Source organism: Anomaloglossus baeobatrachus, chromosome 3, assembly GCF_048569485.1.
Source record: "Anomaloglossus baeobatrachus isolate aAnoBae1 chromosome 3, aAnoBae1.hap1, whole genome shotgun sequence".
Classification (NCBI taxonomy): Eukaryota; Metazoa; Chordata; class Amphibia; order Anura; family Aromobatidae; genus Anomaloglossus; species Anomaloglossus baeobatrachus.
Window position 1 is genome coordinate 329,077,900 of NC_134355.1, and position 18,790 is coordinate 329,096,689.

Here is an 18,790-nt window from a genome sequence, read left to right on the forward strand (position 1 = left end):
TGCGTTTTTTTGCACTGCGCATGCTCAGTAGCATGCCGCAAGCGGCAAAAACCGGACGGGCCGCATGTAAAAAACGTATGCAAAGGATGCGGTGTTTTCACCGCATCCGTTCCATAGGTTTCACAGCCGGATTGAGCTGCACTGCTCAAACCGGATGTGTGAAAGCAGCCTTAATCTGAACCCAAACAAAGACCTATCAAGAATTCTGTAGCGACAAGTTGAGCATCACTGTCCATCTGCTAAAACAAGAGGTCGTTATTGAAGAACAGAAAAAAATAGATGTTGCAATATGTTGCCATCTTGTTCATTCCGTGCCAAGAAGACTTGGTGCTGTCCTTAAAAATCATGGAGGACATATAAAATACTAGATGTAGCTGTTTGGGATGTGGGGTGTATTCAATTTTGCATCAACTAATTTGAGCAAAACTAAAAATTTTGTAATGAAAGTTACTGTATATTATTAATCTTACTTTCATGTTACGAATATAAAGAAATGTTCTACGAAACTCAGTCTTGTCTATGGGAAATTGTTCTTGTATCCAGAGAGATATTGATTAAAATCTTACTTTTCAAATGGGGGTCTACTACTTTATACTGAGCACCATATATTTTTTTTATCACCATATTCTGACACCAATAACGTTTTTATTTTTCAGTAGAATGCGGTGTGAGGGCTTGTTTTCTGGAGGGAGAATCAAGCTGTAGTTTTCTCTGGTACCATTTTTGGGTTTATTTTTTTGAACGATAATTTATTTTTTTTCCAAATGTGACATGAAGAGGAAATAATAAATCTGAAACTGTATTTTAACCCCTTCACGATCTATGACATACTGGTAAGTCATAGGTCACATCCTATGCTTTTATGCAGGCTTGCACACCGAGCCCACATCTTTCCCCGCACATGGCTGATCTGATCAGATGACATGTGCTTCTAAAAGCAGCAGGCGGATCTGAGATCCACCAGAGGCTGGTAACCAGTTACACCCCACTGTCAATCTGTGACAGCAGGATTTAACATGCGCCGGTAGGGAGGGCGTTATTCCCTGCTCCTATCATCAGTGCCAATGGATTGTCATGCCATCGGGTCAGATCATAATTTCCGCTGTACAAAGTGGTGCTTGTTCACCAAAACAGGTGATCAAAAAAAAATAAAAAAGTGATCAAAGATAAGATAAAAGGTGATCAAAACATTGTATCTACCCCAAAATGGTATCGGTAAAAATGCCAGCTCAGAGCGCAAAAAAAGCCATGACATAACGTTCTCATTTTTCGAGATCTGGGGTTAAGGGTCTTGGAAAATGGTGACAAAGGCAACATTTCTTGTTTGACAAATGTCTGACTTTTTTTCCCCAGCTGAAATAAAAAAACAAAAACAACAACAAAAAAAACAAACTATATTATGTTTGGCATCTGATGTGGGGAATCATATTGCCAGGTCAGCTTTACTTTATAATGAACATAGTAAATAAAAAATAAAATAGAAACAATATTGCAGAATTTCACTTTTTTTTTTGCAATTTCACTGCACTTTGAATTGTTTTCCTGTTTTCCAGTACACTATAGGGCAGAATTTATAGCGTCATTCAAAAGTACAACTCGTCTCAGAAAAAAACAAGCCCTCATATGGCTATATTGATGGAAAAAAATAAAAAAAAGTTATGGCTCATGGACAAAGGGGAGGAAAGAACAGGAGTTCAAAAATGGAAAATCGCAAGGTCGTGAAGGTTTTGTTTTGCAGTAGATCTAGTCAGTGGACCGATTTGGATCCTCATTAGATTTTTTGTCTATTACATATACCAGAACTGATGGCTAGTAATTTGTATGCCATTTACATACTATCTTCTCTAAAGGGTATTACCACTAAATGCATTTGTGGTAGTTACATTATATGATGATATAAATGATTTTAATCTCTGCCTGGGCTACTATCTATCAGACATTTATGGCATAGACAGCTCAATAATTTGATTAAAGGGGAATTTAGGCAAAACTGAAAAGTATTAAATGGATTGCCATTTTTTTTTAATTACTGTATATGGTTTCTTAATCTTTAGTAATATAGAGCACAGAAAGGCAGCAATATATGAGAATACAGCCAAGAATCCCCACCACTCTCCTAAACGAGTGCAGCTTTCAGCAACCACGTGGCTAGTGACCACTATATACACGAGCGAGTAGGAGGGAAATAAAAAAAGGCTTTCATTATGCATATTGCCAGGAATAGCCCTTGAAAATAGAAAACATAACACTGATTGGTATTGATCGCTCACTGGTGAAAGCAAGTAAAATACATTGTAAATCTGCCACAAAAATATGGTACAAATTCAGAAAATGGATATCTATATGGTGAAATATAGTAAAACTCTCCCTGACTACATGTTAAAGGGAACCTGTCACCTAGAATATGCGTTCTGACCTATCAGCAGACGCATGTGTGCCCTAATTACACCTCCCTACCCATCCCTGTGCTGTAAAATTGTATAATATGAAAGTAATAAAAAACATTTTATTACCTTGATATTTCCTATGTAAATAGCAGGGTATTTGGTCCTACAGGCGGCGCCTTGCCCTATGGACGTCTGCATTCTTTCCGTGGTATCACGCCCCTGTGGGCGTGATACCATGGAGTCACATGAGCGACGTCCCCGTCGCTCATTCTATCCTGCGCGCATTGCGGCAGGCTTCTCTTCCGGGTTCTCCTTGTCAGTTTCAGACACGCACTGCACATGCGCAGTGCGCGTCTGAAGCCGGCGAGTGAACACCCGGAAAAGAAGCCTGCCACAATGCACGCAGGATAGAATGATCGACGGGGACGTCGTTCATGTGACTCCTCTGGAAATTAGTTTATCCTCTGGGAATTACATACTAAGGCCAATATGGGCAACACAAGTAAGGCTATGTGCACACTTTGCGTCGAGGTAGTTGCAGTTGGCAGAAATGTTTTTTGCCAAAGTTGTTATTGACCACAAAAACACGATAAATACGCGTGCGTATTTCCCGCGTTTTAGTGCTTTTTACCTGCTTTTCCATTGCTTAAAGTCAGATAAGTTTTCAATACAAAGACACTACTAAATAAAGTATTACGATACAAACAATATGAAAAAAGGAAAAAAAAATGAAAACAAATATAATTATTTAAATCATAACGAAAATAGTTATATTTCATATAATTATAACGGTTTTATACTATTTATCGCTATAATTCCAATAAATTAATATTTTTCATTAATTTAATTGTCGGACTATGTGTGTAAAGGGACATATTATTCCAATTGTCTCTCCAGTAAAGGAGACAAACTCTACTCTTTTAGGATCGCTACTTCCAATAGGTGGCGCTGTGCTAGAGTTTGTCTCCTTTACTGGAGAGACAATTTGAATATTTCTTAGAGGGGTGTGGCAGCTATAAGTCCCCTTACCTGGCAGCCAGACTGGCTTGCAAAGTCTCCTTAAGGAGAATAGTGGTCCCCCGTGGTCCCCATATTATTCCATTATTTTTGATGTCATAAACGCATGTTTTCTGCAGCTAAAAAGCATGTAAAACGCTGGACTTTTGATGTTGCTTGCTTTTTGCAATTTCTCATTGACTTCAATGTTAGCAAAACGCAGCCCATATGGCAAAAACAATTGACATATTGTTTCTTTAAACGCTGAGTTCTTGCCCAAAAATATGCAAAAATTAAATGCTGCGTTTTGAACAGCAAAGTGCGCACAAGAAATCCCCATTTCCCATTGACTTTGCTTGGAAATCAAGACGCATGCATTTTGGCATTAAAAAGGTGCAGTTCAAAACGCAGCTGAAACGTAGGTAAAAACGCAAAGTGCGCACATAGCCTAAAACATAGCAATGACAAGCAGATGAAGTTCAGATTTGGATTAATGACCTGAATGCTGCAAATCCTATCTATTGAGAGACAATGGACACACATCCAGTTTGCTTCTCAATTCACCTAACCAGATGTTAAGAACATACATTCATATGAAAAAGTTTGGGCACCCCTATTAATGTTAACCTTTTTTCTTTATAACAATTTGGGTTTTTGCAGCAGCTATTTCAGTTTCATATATCTAATAACTGATGGACTCAGTAATATTTCTGGATTGAAATGAGGTTTATTGTACTAACAGAAAATGTGCAATCTGCATTTAAACAAAATTTGACAGGTGCAAAAGTATGGGCACCCTTATCAATTTCTTGATTTGAACCCTTCTAACTAATTTTTACTGACTTACTAAAGCACTAAATTGGTTTTGTAACCTCATTGAGCTTTGAACTTCATAGGCAGGTGTATCCAATCATGAGAAAAGGTATTTAAGGTGGCCACTTGCAAGTTGTTCTCCTATTTGAATCTCCTATGAAGAATGGCATCATGGGCTCCTCAAAAGAACTCTCAAATGATCTGAAAACAAAGATTATTCAACATAGTTGTTCAGGGGAAGGATACAAAAAGTTGTCTCAGAGATTTAAACTGTCAGTTTCCACTGTGAGGAACATAGTAAGGAAATGGAAGAACACAGGTACAGTTCTTGTTAAGCCCAGAAGTGGCAGGCCAAGAAAAATATCTGAAAGGCAGAGAAGAATGGTGAGAACAGTCAAGGACAATCCACAGACCACCTCCAAAGACCTGCAGCATCATCTTGCTGCAGATGGTGTCACTGTGCATCGGTTAACAATACAGCGCACTTTGCACAAGGAGAAGCTGTATGGGAGAGTGATGCGAAAGAAGCCATTTCTGCAAGCACGCTACAAACAGAGTCGCCTGAGGTATGCAAAAGCACATTTGGACAAGCCAGTTACATTTTGGAAGAAGTTCCTTTGGACTGATGAAACAAAGATGGAGTTGTTTGGTCATACAAAAAGGCGTTATGCATGGAGGCAAAAAAACACGGCATTCCAAGAAAAGCACTTGCTACCCACAGTAAAATTTGGTGGAGGTTCCATCATGCTTTGGGGCTGTGTGGCCCATGCCGGCACCGGGAATCTTGTTAAAGTTGAGGGTCACATGGATTCAACTCAGTATCAGCAGATTGTTGACAATAATGTGCAAGAATCAGTGACGAAGTTGAAGTTACGCAGGGGATGGATATTTCAGCAAAACAATGATCCAAAACACTGCTCCAAATCTACTCAGGCATTCATGCAGAGGAACAATTGCAATGTTCTGGAATGGCTATCCCAGTCCCCAGACCTGAACATCATTGAAAATCTGTGGGATGATTTGAAGTGTGCTGTCCATGCTCGGCGACCATCAAACTTAAATGAACTGGAATTGTTTTGTAAACAAGAATGGTCAAATATACCTTCATCCAGGATCCAGGAACTCATTAAAAGCTACAGGAAGCGACTAGAAGCTGTTATTTTTGCAAAAGGAGGATCTACAAAATATTAATGTCACTTTTATGTTGAGGTGCCCATACTTTTGCACCGGTCAAATTTTGTGTAAATGCGGATTGCACATTTTCTGTTAGTACAATAAACCTCATTTCAATCCAGAAATATTACTGAGTCCATCGGTTATTAGATATATGAAACTGAAATAGCTGTTGCAAAAACCCAAATTGTTATAAAGAAAAAAAGTTAACATTAATAGAGGTGCCCAAACTTTTTCATATGACTAACACTTTATAGTCATAATACATAATGATATTTAAAGGGGATGTTAGGAATATACTAAACTAAAAAAACAATTATGCCCGAGACCGGAAGTGAACTGAGCATTACCAGGAATTTGTCCCTCACTGATCTTCATGGTGGACTACCTTAAGAATAGACCATCAGAAAATCCCTCGTGTGCTGCTGATAGACATGATTGGAAAGTTAACCAATATTGTCATGTACCCACAAAAAGCACAGACCTACATGTTGGTTATCTCCTGAAGAATTGAAGAATATGTGGCCGATGGGTCTAATATATATATATATATATATAGATATATATATATAGATATATATATATATATATATATATATATATATATATATATATCTATATATATATATATATATATATATATTATATATAGTACATAACTATATGTGGTCATAGGTCTCCAACCTACTGCTCTGACCAACCACATAAAAACAGCTAAGGGCTAGGGCTACAAAGTAACTTTTGGCTTTTCCCCATCAGGGAATGAAAAAAAAAGGATTTCTTGTGACCAGCCTAGACTAAAGGCTAAAATGTATACAATTCAACTGTTAAAAAAAACATAGATACACATTATGGACACACTGGCTAAAGACCTCCATACACATTAGGCTAATGTAGGCCGAACCTGCCAAGCTGAGCATTCTTGAGTATTGGGTAGTCGGGAGAGATATCTGCTGGCGGAATGATAGTTGGCCGCCAACTATCTAATGCGTATAGGGGCATTTAGGTTTGCCATTCAGCTCAGTGAAGCAATAGTAGAATAAAGAAAGATAATTGTTAAGTAGCTTTAACTGACTGATGCTTGTGGTTAGCTTATGAAATTTACCAAAAAACCTGTTGACCCACTCATGTCTTTAAGTACTCAATAAAACGTTTTGAACATACCGTGTCATTTGCTATTTTTATATTTAAAGATTGCAGCAACCATAAAAAAAATGGAGTCCATTTTTTGACTCCCCATTTTAAAAAGATATTGGAAAGCTAGAGTCAGCTAGATCATTACATGGGATGGAAGGCCTCTCCTACGATGAGGGTTTTAAAAATTGGGCTTGTTTAGCTTAGAAAATAAGACGTCTCGGAAGAGATCTCATTTATATGGGGTTAATAAAAAAGGACTGGCAAATGATTTATTAATTCAAAAGACCTTACAAAGGCCCCAGGGGATTTATTACATGTGGAGCAAAGGCGATTCCAGTAGCTCAAATCAGAAAGGGTTCTACAGTTCTGGTCAGGGCTGTGGAGTCGGTAAGCCAAACCTTCGACTCCGACTCCTCAAATTCTCTTGCACCGACTCCGACTCCGGCTCCGACTCCGACTCCGGCTCCGACTCCGACTCCTACATATATTGCTTATAGTTAGGTGAAAAATTTATTGTAGTACATGAATATGTGTATGTGAACATCAGACATTTAATAATTTTTATGATACAATAATCAAGATATTTGGATAGAACATAAAATATATTTATTGGAATACAACTTTAGAACACAAAAAACTGTAATAAATTGTAAATATGTAATACACTATGTAATATACAGTAGATTACATATATATCTTGTGTGTGTGTATATACACTGTATATATATATATATTATATATATTACATATTTACAATTTATTAGTTTTTTTGTGTTCTAAAGTTGTATTCCAATAAATATTTTATGTTCTATCCAAATATCTTGATTATTGTATCATAAAAACAATTAAATGTCTGATGTTCACATTGTACTACAATAAATTTTTCACTTAAATATAAGCATTATACTAAATGTTGTTATTTAGTAAAATATTCAGCGCATTCTGCATTGCACTCCTGTCCCCAATTTATTATATATTTTAGGAGTCGGAGTCGGTGCATTTTATACCGACTCCGACTCCACCAAAATGAGCTCCGACTCCGACTCCACGACTCCGACTCCACAGCCCTGGTTCTGGTAAAGCATGCCACAGTCTAACTGCTCTAAGACATACAAGTGCATCTCAATAAATTAGAATATCATCAAAAAGTTTGTTTATTTCAGTAATTCAATACAAAAAGGGAAACTCATATTATATAGAGTCATTACACACAGAGTGATCTATTTCAAGTGTTTATTTCTATTATTGTTGATGATTATGGCTTACAGCCAATGAAACCCAGGAGTCATTATCTCAGAAAATTAGAATATTTTATAAGACCAACTGAAAAAAATATTTTAAACTCAGAAATGTTGGCGCCTACTGAAAAGTCTGTACAGTAAATGCACTCAATACTTGGTTGGGGCTCCATTTTGCAGCGTGGCATGGAGGCAATCAGCCTGTGGCACTGCTGAGGTGTTGTGGAAGCCCAGGTTGCTTTAATAGCAGCCTTCTACTTGTCTGCATTATTGGGTCTCTTGTCTCATCTTCCTTTGACAATACCCCCATGGTTTCTCTATGGGGTTTAGGTCAGGTGAGTTTGCTGGCCAATCAAGCACAGTGATACTGTGGTTATTAAACCAGGTACTAGTACTTTTGGCAGTGTGGACAGCTGCTAAGTCCTGCTGGAAAATGAAATCTCCATCTCCAAAAAGCTTGTCGGCAGAGGAAAGCAGAAAGTGCTCTAAAATTTCCTGGTAGGCGGCTGCACTGACTTTGGTCTTGATAAAACACAGTGGACGTACACTAGCAGATGACATGGCTCCCCAAACTATGACAGATAGTGGAAACTTCACACTAGAGCTCAAGCAGTTTGGATTGTGGCCTCTACTCTTCTTCCAGACTCTGGGACCTTGATTTCCAAATGAAATGCAAAATTTACTCACACCTGAAAACAACACCTTGGACCATTAAGCAACAGTCCAGTTCTTTTTCTCCTTGGCCCAGGTAAGATGCTTCTGGCATTGTCTATTGGTCATGAGTGGCTTGACACAAGAAGCACTGACTCCAGCAGCAGTGCACTCGTTGTGAATCTCCACCAAATTTTTGAATGACCTTTTTCTTAACAATTCTATCAAGGCTGAGGTTCTCGGTTGCTTGTGCACCTTTTTCTACCACATTTTTTCTTTCCACTCACCTTTCCATTATATGCTTGGATACAGCACTCTGTGAACAGCCAGCTTCTCTAGCAATGACCTTTTGTGGCTTACCCTCCTTGTGAAGTGTGTCAGTGACTGCCTTCTGATCACAGAGAGTAAAGGAGAGAGGTGTTCAATTGCTGCGCCAAAGAGATCACTCCAGCAGATGTTCAGATTAATGCCACTTTATTAATCATATAGGTCAACGCGTTTCCGGAGCATCTGCCCCCTTCATCAGGACCATCAAGAACAAGAAACATCAAATCTGTCCCAGTCGGACAGAGACATACATTATATAGTATATATGACGTCATCAAAGCAAAAAAACAGGCGGGAAGCACAGCCACGCTGTCAAAACGTGACGTACTTCAGCTAGCCTACGCAATTAAAAAAAAGAACTAACATGTGTCGCCCATCAGAAGGCAGTACCAATGTGATAACACCACCACCATCTGAACCAATTGAAATTGAGAAAAATATACAGATAGGTGAAAACTTAAGCAAAATATAATAGTGAACACACCATTCACTAAGTGTGCAATTTGAGATTTAGTGTGCAAAAGCCGTATATATCACAATTTTAACGTATCCAAACTCGAAGTGGAGAGGTACACGAACTCTGGAAGCACTCAGTCTGCAGATCCCATTAGGACAGGGATATACGACTGAGCTCATGCTGCCACCCGAGCGTGTGTATTCCTCCCATTGAAAAAATGTATCTCACGTAACAAGTAAAGTGTATTTGTGAATGGATATGCAGGAGCATGAAACCCGCTACAGATCAGCAAACCAAGCAGGGTTCACGGAAGGACAGAAGCGTGGGAAAAAATCAAAGGACGCATGCGTCAGTGATATGGAGCCAGATCTAGGGTTCACTGGAGGACAAGAGCGTGGGAAAAAACTAGGTGCGCATGCGTTAGAGTGAAAATGAAGAGAACCTTTTCACCCATCATGAGAAACTAAGCAACCCATTGAACAAGTGTAAAAGGGTATCCGAAAATCCTTAGAGGGAGTGTATATATCTCAATCTGAGCCAATAAAGTGCAAAGGGAAAAAATGTGGACCCCCGGGGATACCACAAACTCCTGTGCAGTAATGATTTATAGTGAAATCAAGGAATAGAGCAAACAGACAATCACCAATAAAGATATAAAAATATAAAAATATAAGGGAGCCCATGAATCTTTAGAACATCCTCACTACTAAAACAGAATATCCCGACAATCAGAACGATATGTCGAAGTAAAATCCACATGCAGAAAAATATATATATATACATATACACATAGAAATATAATTATATATTACCTCCAACACAAACATATTAAAAACACATGATATGTCCATGATAAAACCAGGTCCATGTGACGGTATGATCTCATAATATAAAACGCATAAGTATGATTTAAAATCATCATAGGAGTGACATCACATCATATAAAAAATTAAAAAATTAATATATTTAATAATATTATAAAAAATGTATATATATAATAAAACTGACAATTAAAATGACTAAAATAAATTACTGATCACTCTAGTAAGTATTAATGAAATAAGTCAGTAACCTCATTCAGGCCCTGAGGCTTTAAAGTATTCAACTTATATATCCAATATGTTTCTTTTTTGTTTAGGGTATCCATCCTATTAGGAACAAATGGGGGTATTTGTTCGATTGGGGTCACTTTTAGTTTAATCTTCTTCTCATGACATACAGTGGTGTGCCGAGACAATCCATGCAGTAAGAATCCCACCTTAATATTGTGTCTATGGGAATTAATTCTTTTATGTAGGGCTTGAATAGTCCTCCCTATGTATCGTTTGCTGCAGTCACACTCAATTAAATAAATTACATAGTCAGATTGACACGTAAGGTGTCCCTGTATTAAAAATTCCCCACTGTCAGGGAGAGAGCCAAAACTGACTCTTCCATGTTGAATGGACCTGCAACAGAGACAATTCTTAGTCAGACACTTGTATGATCCCATGGGTTTGTCCGTCCCCATAATACAAGGTGGATTCCTAAGTCTACTCGGGGCCAAATGGTTTTTCAGGTTGGCTGCTCTACGGAAAGTGACACCAGGAAGATCAGGTAACACCCCTTTAAGATAGGGGTCATTTTGTAATATGGACCAATGCTTCCTTAAAACCCCTTTGATGGCCTCACCATCACAACTAAAAGTCGTCAGGAAATTGGAGGAGAAACTCTCTTTGTGTATACCTTTCTGTAGCCCCCTGTCACTTGTATCTAGTGCATCATATTGCGTCTGATGCCTATTATCATGATATGCTCTCTTGATGACCGTCAGGGGATACATGATATGCTCTCTTGATGACCGTCAGGGGATACATATATATATCCCCTGACGGTCATCAAGGCCATCAAAGGGGTTTTAAGGAAGCATTGGTCCATATTACAAAATTACCCCTATCTTAAAGGGGTGTTACCTGATCTTCCTGGTGTCACTTTCCGTAGAGCAGCCAACCTGAAAAACCATTTGGCCCCGAGTAGACTTAGGAATCCACCTTGTATTATGGGGACGGACAAACCCATGGGATCATACAAGTGTCTGACTAAGAATTGTCTCTGTTGCAGGTCCATTCAACATGGAAGAGTCAGTTTTGGCTCTCTCCCTGACAGTGGGGAATTTTTAATACAGGGACACCTTACGTGTCAATCTGACTATGTAATTTATTTAATTGAGTGTGACTGCAGCAAACGATACATAGGGAGGACTATTCAAGCCCTACATAAAAGAATTAATTCCCATAGACACAATATTAAGGTGGGATTCTTACTGCATGGATTGTCTCGGCACACCACTGTATGTCATGAGAAGAAGATTAAACTAAAAGTGACCCCAATCGAACAAATACCCCCATTTGTTCCTAATAGGATGGATACCCTAAACAAAAAAGAAACATATTGGATATATAAGTTGAATACTTTAAAGCCTCAGGGCCTGAATGAGGTTACTGACTTATTTCATTAATACTTACTAGAGTGATCAGTAATTTATTTTAGTCATTTTAATTGTCAGTTTTATTATATATATAAATTTTTTATAATATTATTAAATATATTAATTTTTTAATTTTTGATATGATGTGATGTCACTCCTATGATGATTTTAAATCATACTTATGCGTTTTATATTATGAGATCATACCGTCACATGGACCTGGTTTTATCATGGACATATCATGTGTTTTTAATATGTTTGTGTTGGAGGTAATATATAATTATATTTCTATGTGTATATGTATATATATATATTTTTCTGCATGTGGATTTTACTTCGACATATCGTTCTGATTGTCGGGATATTCTGTTTTAGTAGTGAGGATGTTCTAAAGATTCATGGGCTCCCTTATATTTTTATATTTTTATATCTTTATTGGTGATTGTCTGTTTGCTCTATTCCTTGATTTCACTATAAATCATTACTGCACAGGAGTTTGTGGTATCCCCGGGGGTCCACATTTTTTCCCTTTGCACTTTATTGGCTCAGATTGAGATATATACACTCCCTCTAAGGATTTTCGGATACCCTTTTACACTTGTTCAATGGGTTGCTTAGTTTCTCATGATGGGTGAAAAGGTTCTCTTCATTTTCACTCTAACGCATGCGCACCTAGTTTTTTCCCACGCTCTTGTCCTCCAGTGAACCCTAGATCTGGCTCCATATCACTGACGCATGCGTCCTTTGATTTTTTCCCACGCTTCTGTCCTTCCGTGAACCCTGCTTGGTTTGCTGATCTGTAGCGGGTTTCATGCTCCTGCATATCCATTCACAAATACACTTTACTTGTTACGTGAGATACATTTTTTCAATGGGAGGAATACACACGCTCGGGTGGCAGCATGAGCTCAGTCGTATATCCCTGTCCTAATGGGATCTGCAGACTGAGTGCTTCCAGAGTTCGTGTACCTCTCCACTTCGAGTTTGGATGCGTTAAAATTGTGATATATACGGCTTTTGCACACTAAATCTCAAATTGCACACTTAGTGAATGGTGTGTTCACTATTATATTTTGCTTAAGTTTTCACCTATCTGTATATTTTTCTCAATTTCAATTGGTTCAGATGGTGGTGGTGTTATCACATTGGTACTGCCTTCTGATGGGCGACACATGTTATTTCTTTTTTTTAATTGCGTAGGCTAGCTGAAGTACGTCACGTTTTGACAGCGTGGCTGTGCTTCCCGCCTGTTTTTTTGCTTTGATGACGTCATATATACTATATAATGTATGTCTCTGTCCGACTGGGACAGATTTGATGTTTCTTGTTCTTGATGGTCCTGATGAAGGGGGCAGATGCTCCGGAAACGCGTTGACCTATATGATTAATAAAGTGGCATTAATCTGAACATCTGCTGGAGTGATCTCTTTGGCGCAGCAATTGAACACCTCTCTCCTTTACTCTCTGTGATCTGCTGTCTGCTGGTGGCTGCTGCCTGGGATCCACATCACATGCGTTCATAGTAGTTGTGACTCTCACAACTACATTCGGTGAGTATTCTTACTCCCCCCTCCTTACCCCGTACATATTGGGGTAAAACCCTATTTGCGCTTGGTTTTTCCACAGTCCTCTCTACGTAGTGACTGCCTTCTGGACATCTGTCAAGTCAGTAGTTTTCCCCATGATTGTATAGCCTACTGAACCAGACGAAGGAACCATTTTAAACACTTAGGAAGCATTTGTAGGTGTTTTGTGGCAATTATTCTAATTTTATGAGATGATGATTATGAAAACCCAAAAGTCATTAACATTAACAGAAATAAACACTTGAAATAGATCACTCTGTGTTTAGTGGTTCTATATAATATATCCTTTTTTGTATTGAATTACTAAAATAAATTAACTTTTTGATAATATTCTAATTTATTGAGATGCACTAGTATTTATAAAGAGTAAAGCCCATTTACACAAACTAATAATGAATGATAGATAGATAGGATGTGTGTGTTCAAGAGAATGCATGTTCCTGATCCTAGGCTCGTGTAATCATGCACTGATCAGCCGAACAATGAGCAAAATGCTTGTTCAATGTCTTCTTAGATCATTCACACTGGCCATTAAATCATCAGTCAGTAGAACTTTCGGAATTGTCCAGCCAACGGTTAATGTTGTAGGGGCGCAAAATTATCATATTAATGATAATTCTCAATCAACCTGGCACTAGTGGGTGGGCAGAAGTCAGCTTTTAAGGCTCATTCGGCTGACAGTTATTGTTCTAGTAGGCAAAAAAAAAAAAAGAGTTTAGTCAATGTTTCTGATCTGATTTTCATCAGTGTGTCAGTTTTTACCATCAGATTTTGGTCAGAATTTCATCAGTTTTTCTCGGATAAAAAGAACAAAAAAACCAAAACACCATGGAGGTTTCTCAAGGTTCTCTTATCAATCATTTCTTGAAAACTGAATAGCACATGGATGACATTCAAGTGTTATTTTTTTTCAAGGACCGCAGACTTGGTGAGTTTGATCAGACAGTGGAATCAATAGCAGACAAGTCTCTGTGCTTTTGTGTTTACAGATAACATATATGAGATAAGATACACAAAGGAGTACAGAAAGGTCCCATGAGAGCTGTGTGCAGGAGGCCTTCTTGTGCAGTACTCTTCAGCCTTGGTATCCAGCATTGGCAGCCATAGCATATACATAAACTGTTACCCAAACTGGCCAATAAGTATGCATTAAATGTACACATTTTCTAAGACGATAGTAACTGAATGACATTACTGTATCATGACCTAGTTATTTTTAATCAAATTTAGTGCACAAATCGCACGATTGTTTGTGTGTGTGTGTGTGTGTGTGTCAGCCAGAAGCAGGGGAGGATGGCGTGCAGCACCCATCGGAGGTCACAGGAGGACCTGGGAGCCACACAGACGTCCGGGTCTAGTAAGTATGAGTATCCTGGGAAGTGAGGGGGGGGGTCCTGCTTTTCTGGGGGGTAAACTTACCCCCCAACCGTGTTTCTCCAAGAATAAGACCTCCTCCAAAAATAAGCCCTACTGCTTTTTTGGGGGGCAAAACAAATATATGACCGTGTCTTATTTTTGGAAAAACACGGTATTAATCAGTTCATACTGGGAACAACTCACAAGGCAAGATATTCTAGAGATCCCCTAACTGGATAATCTAGCCAATACAATGGTTGAGATACTTATACTTGCCTGTTTTACCTGCTTTCTAAAACACATCAACTACTTACTACCAAACATAATCCACCTCTTAACATGACCCATTTTAGTGACGTATTCAATGTTAGTCACATCACCCATCATCCTCATCATCATCATCCTCCTCATCATCATCAATGGTTGTAAAGTGATTGGTGCAGGCTCCTACTTTGACCTTTTATTATTATTATACAGATGTAAAGGTTAGGGATAGTCAAGATGGTCACCACCCCAGTGCTGACTCACATGTATGCTTAGTTGTTCAACAATATGGGAGTAAAAAAATATTTTATAACTAACGAAATTTGCAATTCCGAATTTTGAGAAATCTGTAAAAACCCTTTCAAGATTGTAGCACCAGACTGTTCTTCAGAAAATAGATATACAAAGAAACATGCAAATTGAATTTACATGAAAGAAACCACTCAGGCTATGAGATTTTTTTTCTTTTCTTTTTCTGGTAACATGCGTAAAAGCGGTTTTGGTCAATTTATCATTAGTAGGATGCACTGAGCTCCAATAGCAGCTGCAGCAGAATGGTGTGTTGACCTTGTCAAGAGCAGTGACCTACCCATCCATTTCACTCTTAATTAAAGAAATGTTGTGAGCGGTGACAAATGAAGATAAGTAACAGTGTGTGTATATTTTGGACAGACAGTGGGGGGAAGTAGAGTACCTGAGCAGCAGAAAGTGGTTAAGGAGACTTTAATCAAAATCACCTACAAAGATTGACGGCAACAAGCAATACAATCGGATGAAGTTTGCAAATCCAAATTATATTTTCAATTAGATAAAACTACCAGCACAATTCATCTGAAAGCTTTCATGGTGAAAATAATATTTGATTATCTGAAAGCTATAGCCATTTATTTGTAAAACCAGCTTTATAGATATCACTGACCTGGCAAGGTCACTCTTCAATCACTTTCATCAACCTGGTACCCAACTTTGTGATGATGTCTGCTTAGCACCTGTGAAGTTTCCCACAGTTAGGCTGACATTCTGTGCAGAGATGAGGGAGTCAAAGTTAAAATCCAACCCGTCCGCATCCATGAGTTCATTTCGAATGATAGTTTCCATATCGCACTCCAAGCTCCCATTGAAAATTTCCAGGTCCAAATCAGTTGGGAACTTTTCATGCACTGGAAGGTTCATGCCTGTGGAGTACAAGGACCCTGAGAGCGTGTCTGATAGGGCTTGCATAGACTGACTGACGGAGGACTGCTGCTGGTGTTTGGATGAGTCCAAGTTGTTGCTGTCATTTAAACCAATGTTATTTATGCTGTTTGAGAAGGCACGGCTGCCACCAAGAAATGAACTATGGGACTGCTGCTGGTGGTGTAGCAAATTTTGATTAACCAGACCTCCACCTTGGTTGGACGGGGCGGCAAAAGACATCATTGGGTCATTCCTCAAAATTATATTTCTACGGGAGTTCTGAGCAGCGACTGCAGTACTGGCCTGGGACATAAGTGGGTCAGATTGAGTCATTAATACATCACTATGGCTAAGTGAGTCAGTGGTAAGAAGGTCCTGTAGAGACTGATTACTGTAATGATTTATGGAGGAGAAGGTCGCTTGTTTGTTCTCTTGTATGGTTTGCATTGGGGACTGTCGAAGAGAGGTCAAGGGAAAATTGAAGCTACTTGTGTTATTGAAGCTACTGGATGGAGAGCTGAGGCTCGAGCCCTTAGTGCCATAGGTAAAGCTGGAACTTCTCTGCATGCCCACACCAGGAGATGACTGCTGAGAAGAAGTAAGAGAAATATCATCCAGCAAATCATCCATAAGGTTATCTGTTAAACCATCATTTAGGTTCATGGTTCCAGCCATATCCGTTATCCTTGGCAACTCCACTGTGGATGGTTTACTTAAGGATGGAGACATACTGCCAGGACTATACAACATGGGGGATATAGGAGAGTCATCATCTTGAACATCATCTAGTTCAGTGGTAGCTGGGATTGGCGATAAACGACCACTTATCGTGCTGGCATTAGAGTTTGTACGAGAGCGGAAATCTGTCCAGGCATCCAGCTCATCACTGCTTCGTGATGTAGGGCTTCCCGGCCACTTAAGTTGTGAAGGGCTGTCTTCAGTGGCATCCTGGGCCACCTGCATGGATGCTTTTTTCTTTGCAGCTCTACCCCGGCTCTTAGTGTATTTGTTACTGTTGTCCATAGACACAGCACGCCGTCTGGGAGCCTTTCCACCTTTTCCCCCGTCTGGGTTGATCATCCACCAAGAGCTTTTTCCGGTGCCCTCGTTTTGAACTCGAATAAATCTGCTATGCAGAGACAAATTATGCCGTATTGAATTCTGGGAAAATAAGGAAGAAAGGACAAGTTAGATAGATAGAGATAATGCACGTGAATACATAAATAGCTTCTAATATCCTCCACAAATTGCAGATCCTATTTTCTTTATGCTCATGGTTCCCCCTGGGTAAAAGTATTTGTGATAATCTCCTCCACTATCTTTGATAGGTGACTGTACTATGTAATCATTATTCTTTCATTTAATAATCACTGTCTTAGTCCATCACCCTCAGTGCATTATAGCAGAACATTTCTAAAGTCACCAAGACTAAGGACATTTCTTGCACTTTTATATCATCTGCTGTATAAACAAGGATCTGAGTGATACCAACTGTTGTACAACAATCTATTATAAAGAAAACACAAGTGCATAAATCAGTAAATCTATTATTATCATGTCTTTTCTACCTAAAGGAGCTGATAGCTAAGTAGCAGTATACACCAAAAAGATGTTCTTTTATTATCTGAACACAATAGACCGCAATCAGAGCTCTGAAATATTCTCATTCCAAAGTCCAACCTTTAAGCATATGCCTAATCTGAAACATTTTAGATAGAGTTGAGCGGATTGGCCATAATCCGGGTCCGGCGGATCCGGATCGGGTTGTCGCTGAAGTCCGGATCCGATCCGGAATCCGCGGCCATGTAAATCAATGGGGATCCGGATCCTGGATCCAGATCCAGATCGAGAGAGAGGAAAAAAAAAAATAATAATTATAAAAAAAAAAAAAAATAAACGGATCCGGATCGTGCACCCCGAATCCCGGGTAGTGGTCGGACTCTGATCGGGCTCTGAAACCGTGCGGATCCGGATTTTGCGGATCCGGGTCCGCTCAACACTAATGTTAGAGCTCTTGTGAGTTAAAAGTCAATTAAAATAATAAATAACAGGGCAACAACACAACATTCACCAAATATTTGAACATTAAAATAGCCCTTTATTAAAAATCAATTGCACATCTAGTAACCAAGGCTACAAGAACATGAGTAAGGGGGCATTTACACTTAAAAGGAACCTGTCACCAGATTTGGCAACTATAAACTGTGGCGTCCATCACTGAGCTCTTATATATAGCATTCCAGAATACTGTAAATAAGTGCCCAGACCGCGCTGTATAACGTAAAAAAACCCTTTTATAATACTCACCTAGGAGGCGGTCCAGTCCAATGGGTGTCGCTGCTCTCCGGTCTGGTGGTGGCGGGCGACATGTTCTAGTCATCAAATAAGGTGACAGGTTCCCTTTAAAGATCATCACGATTATCTTTCAGGATAAACAAACTGCTGATTATCTTATCTGTTCATAGGATGAAATGGTCTTTTTTGCTGCACAAAGAAAACCCAAAACAAAATCATAGTTCTTGACACCACATTGTCCTGTATAAATAGGACATGTGCTGCCGAGAACAATGGCAGCCTATGCGCACTGAGCAACCACAGATCATTCAGTGTACTACAGAATAACGGTCTACCTGTGTAAACTGGCTATTAAATAGCAGAGGATCGTGCTCCTACAAGAATGAATGGAGCTGCAGAGTGCATGATGGACCACTGTTCTTAACATGCGGCTCTTTAGAGGCCTGGTTCTCAACATCGGTGAATTT

General features: G+C 39.0%; 1 protein-coding gene across 1 annotated transcript in view; it reads right to left on the reverse strand.

Annotated features, from left to right (window-relative positions):
• Nucleotides 1-18,790, reverse strand: part of FOXO3 (forkhead box O3) — a 168,474-nt gene that overhangs the window by 33,817 nt on the left and 115,867 nt on the right. Inside the window, exon 2 of the mRNA XM_075340066.1 lies at nucleotides 15,772-17,189. Within this exon, the coding sequence (XP_075196181.1) occupies nucleotides 15,801-17,189 (1,389 nt within the window). The 3' untranslated portion in view covers nucleotides 15,772-15,800. The remainder of the gene's footprint in view (nucleotides 1-15,771; nucleotides 17,190-18,790) is intronic.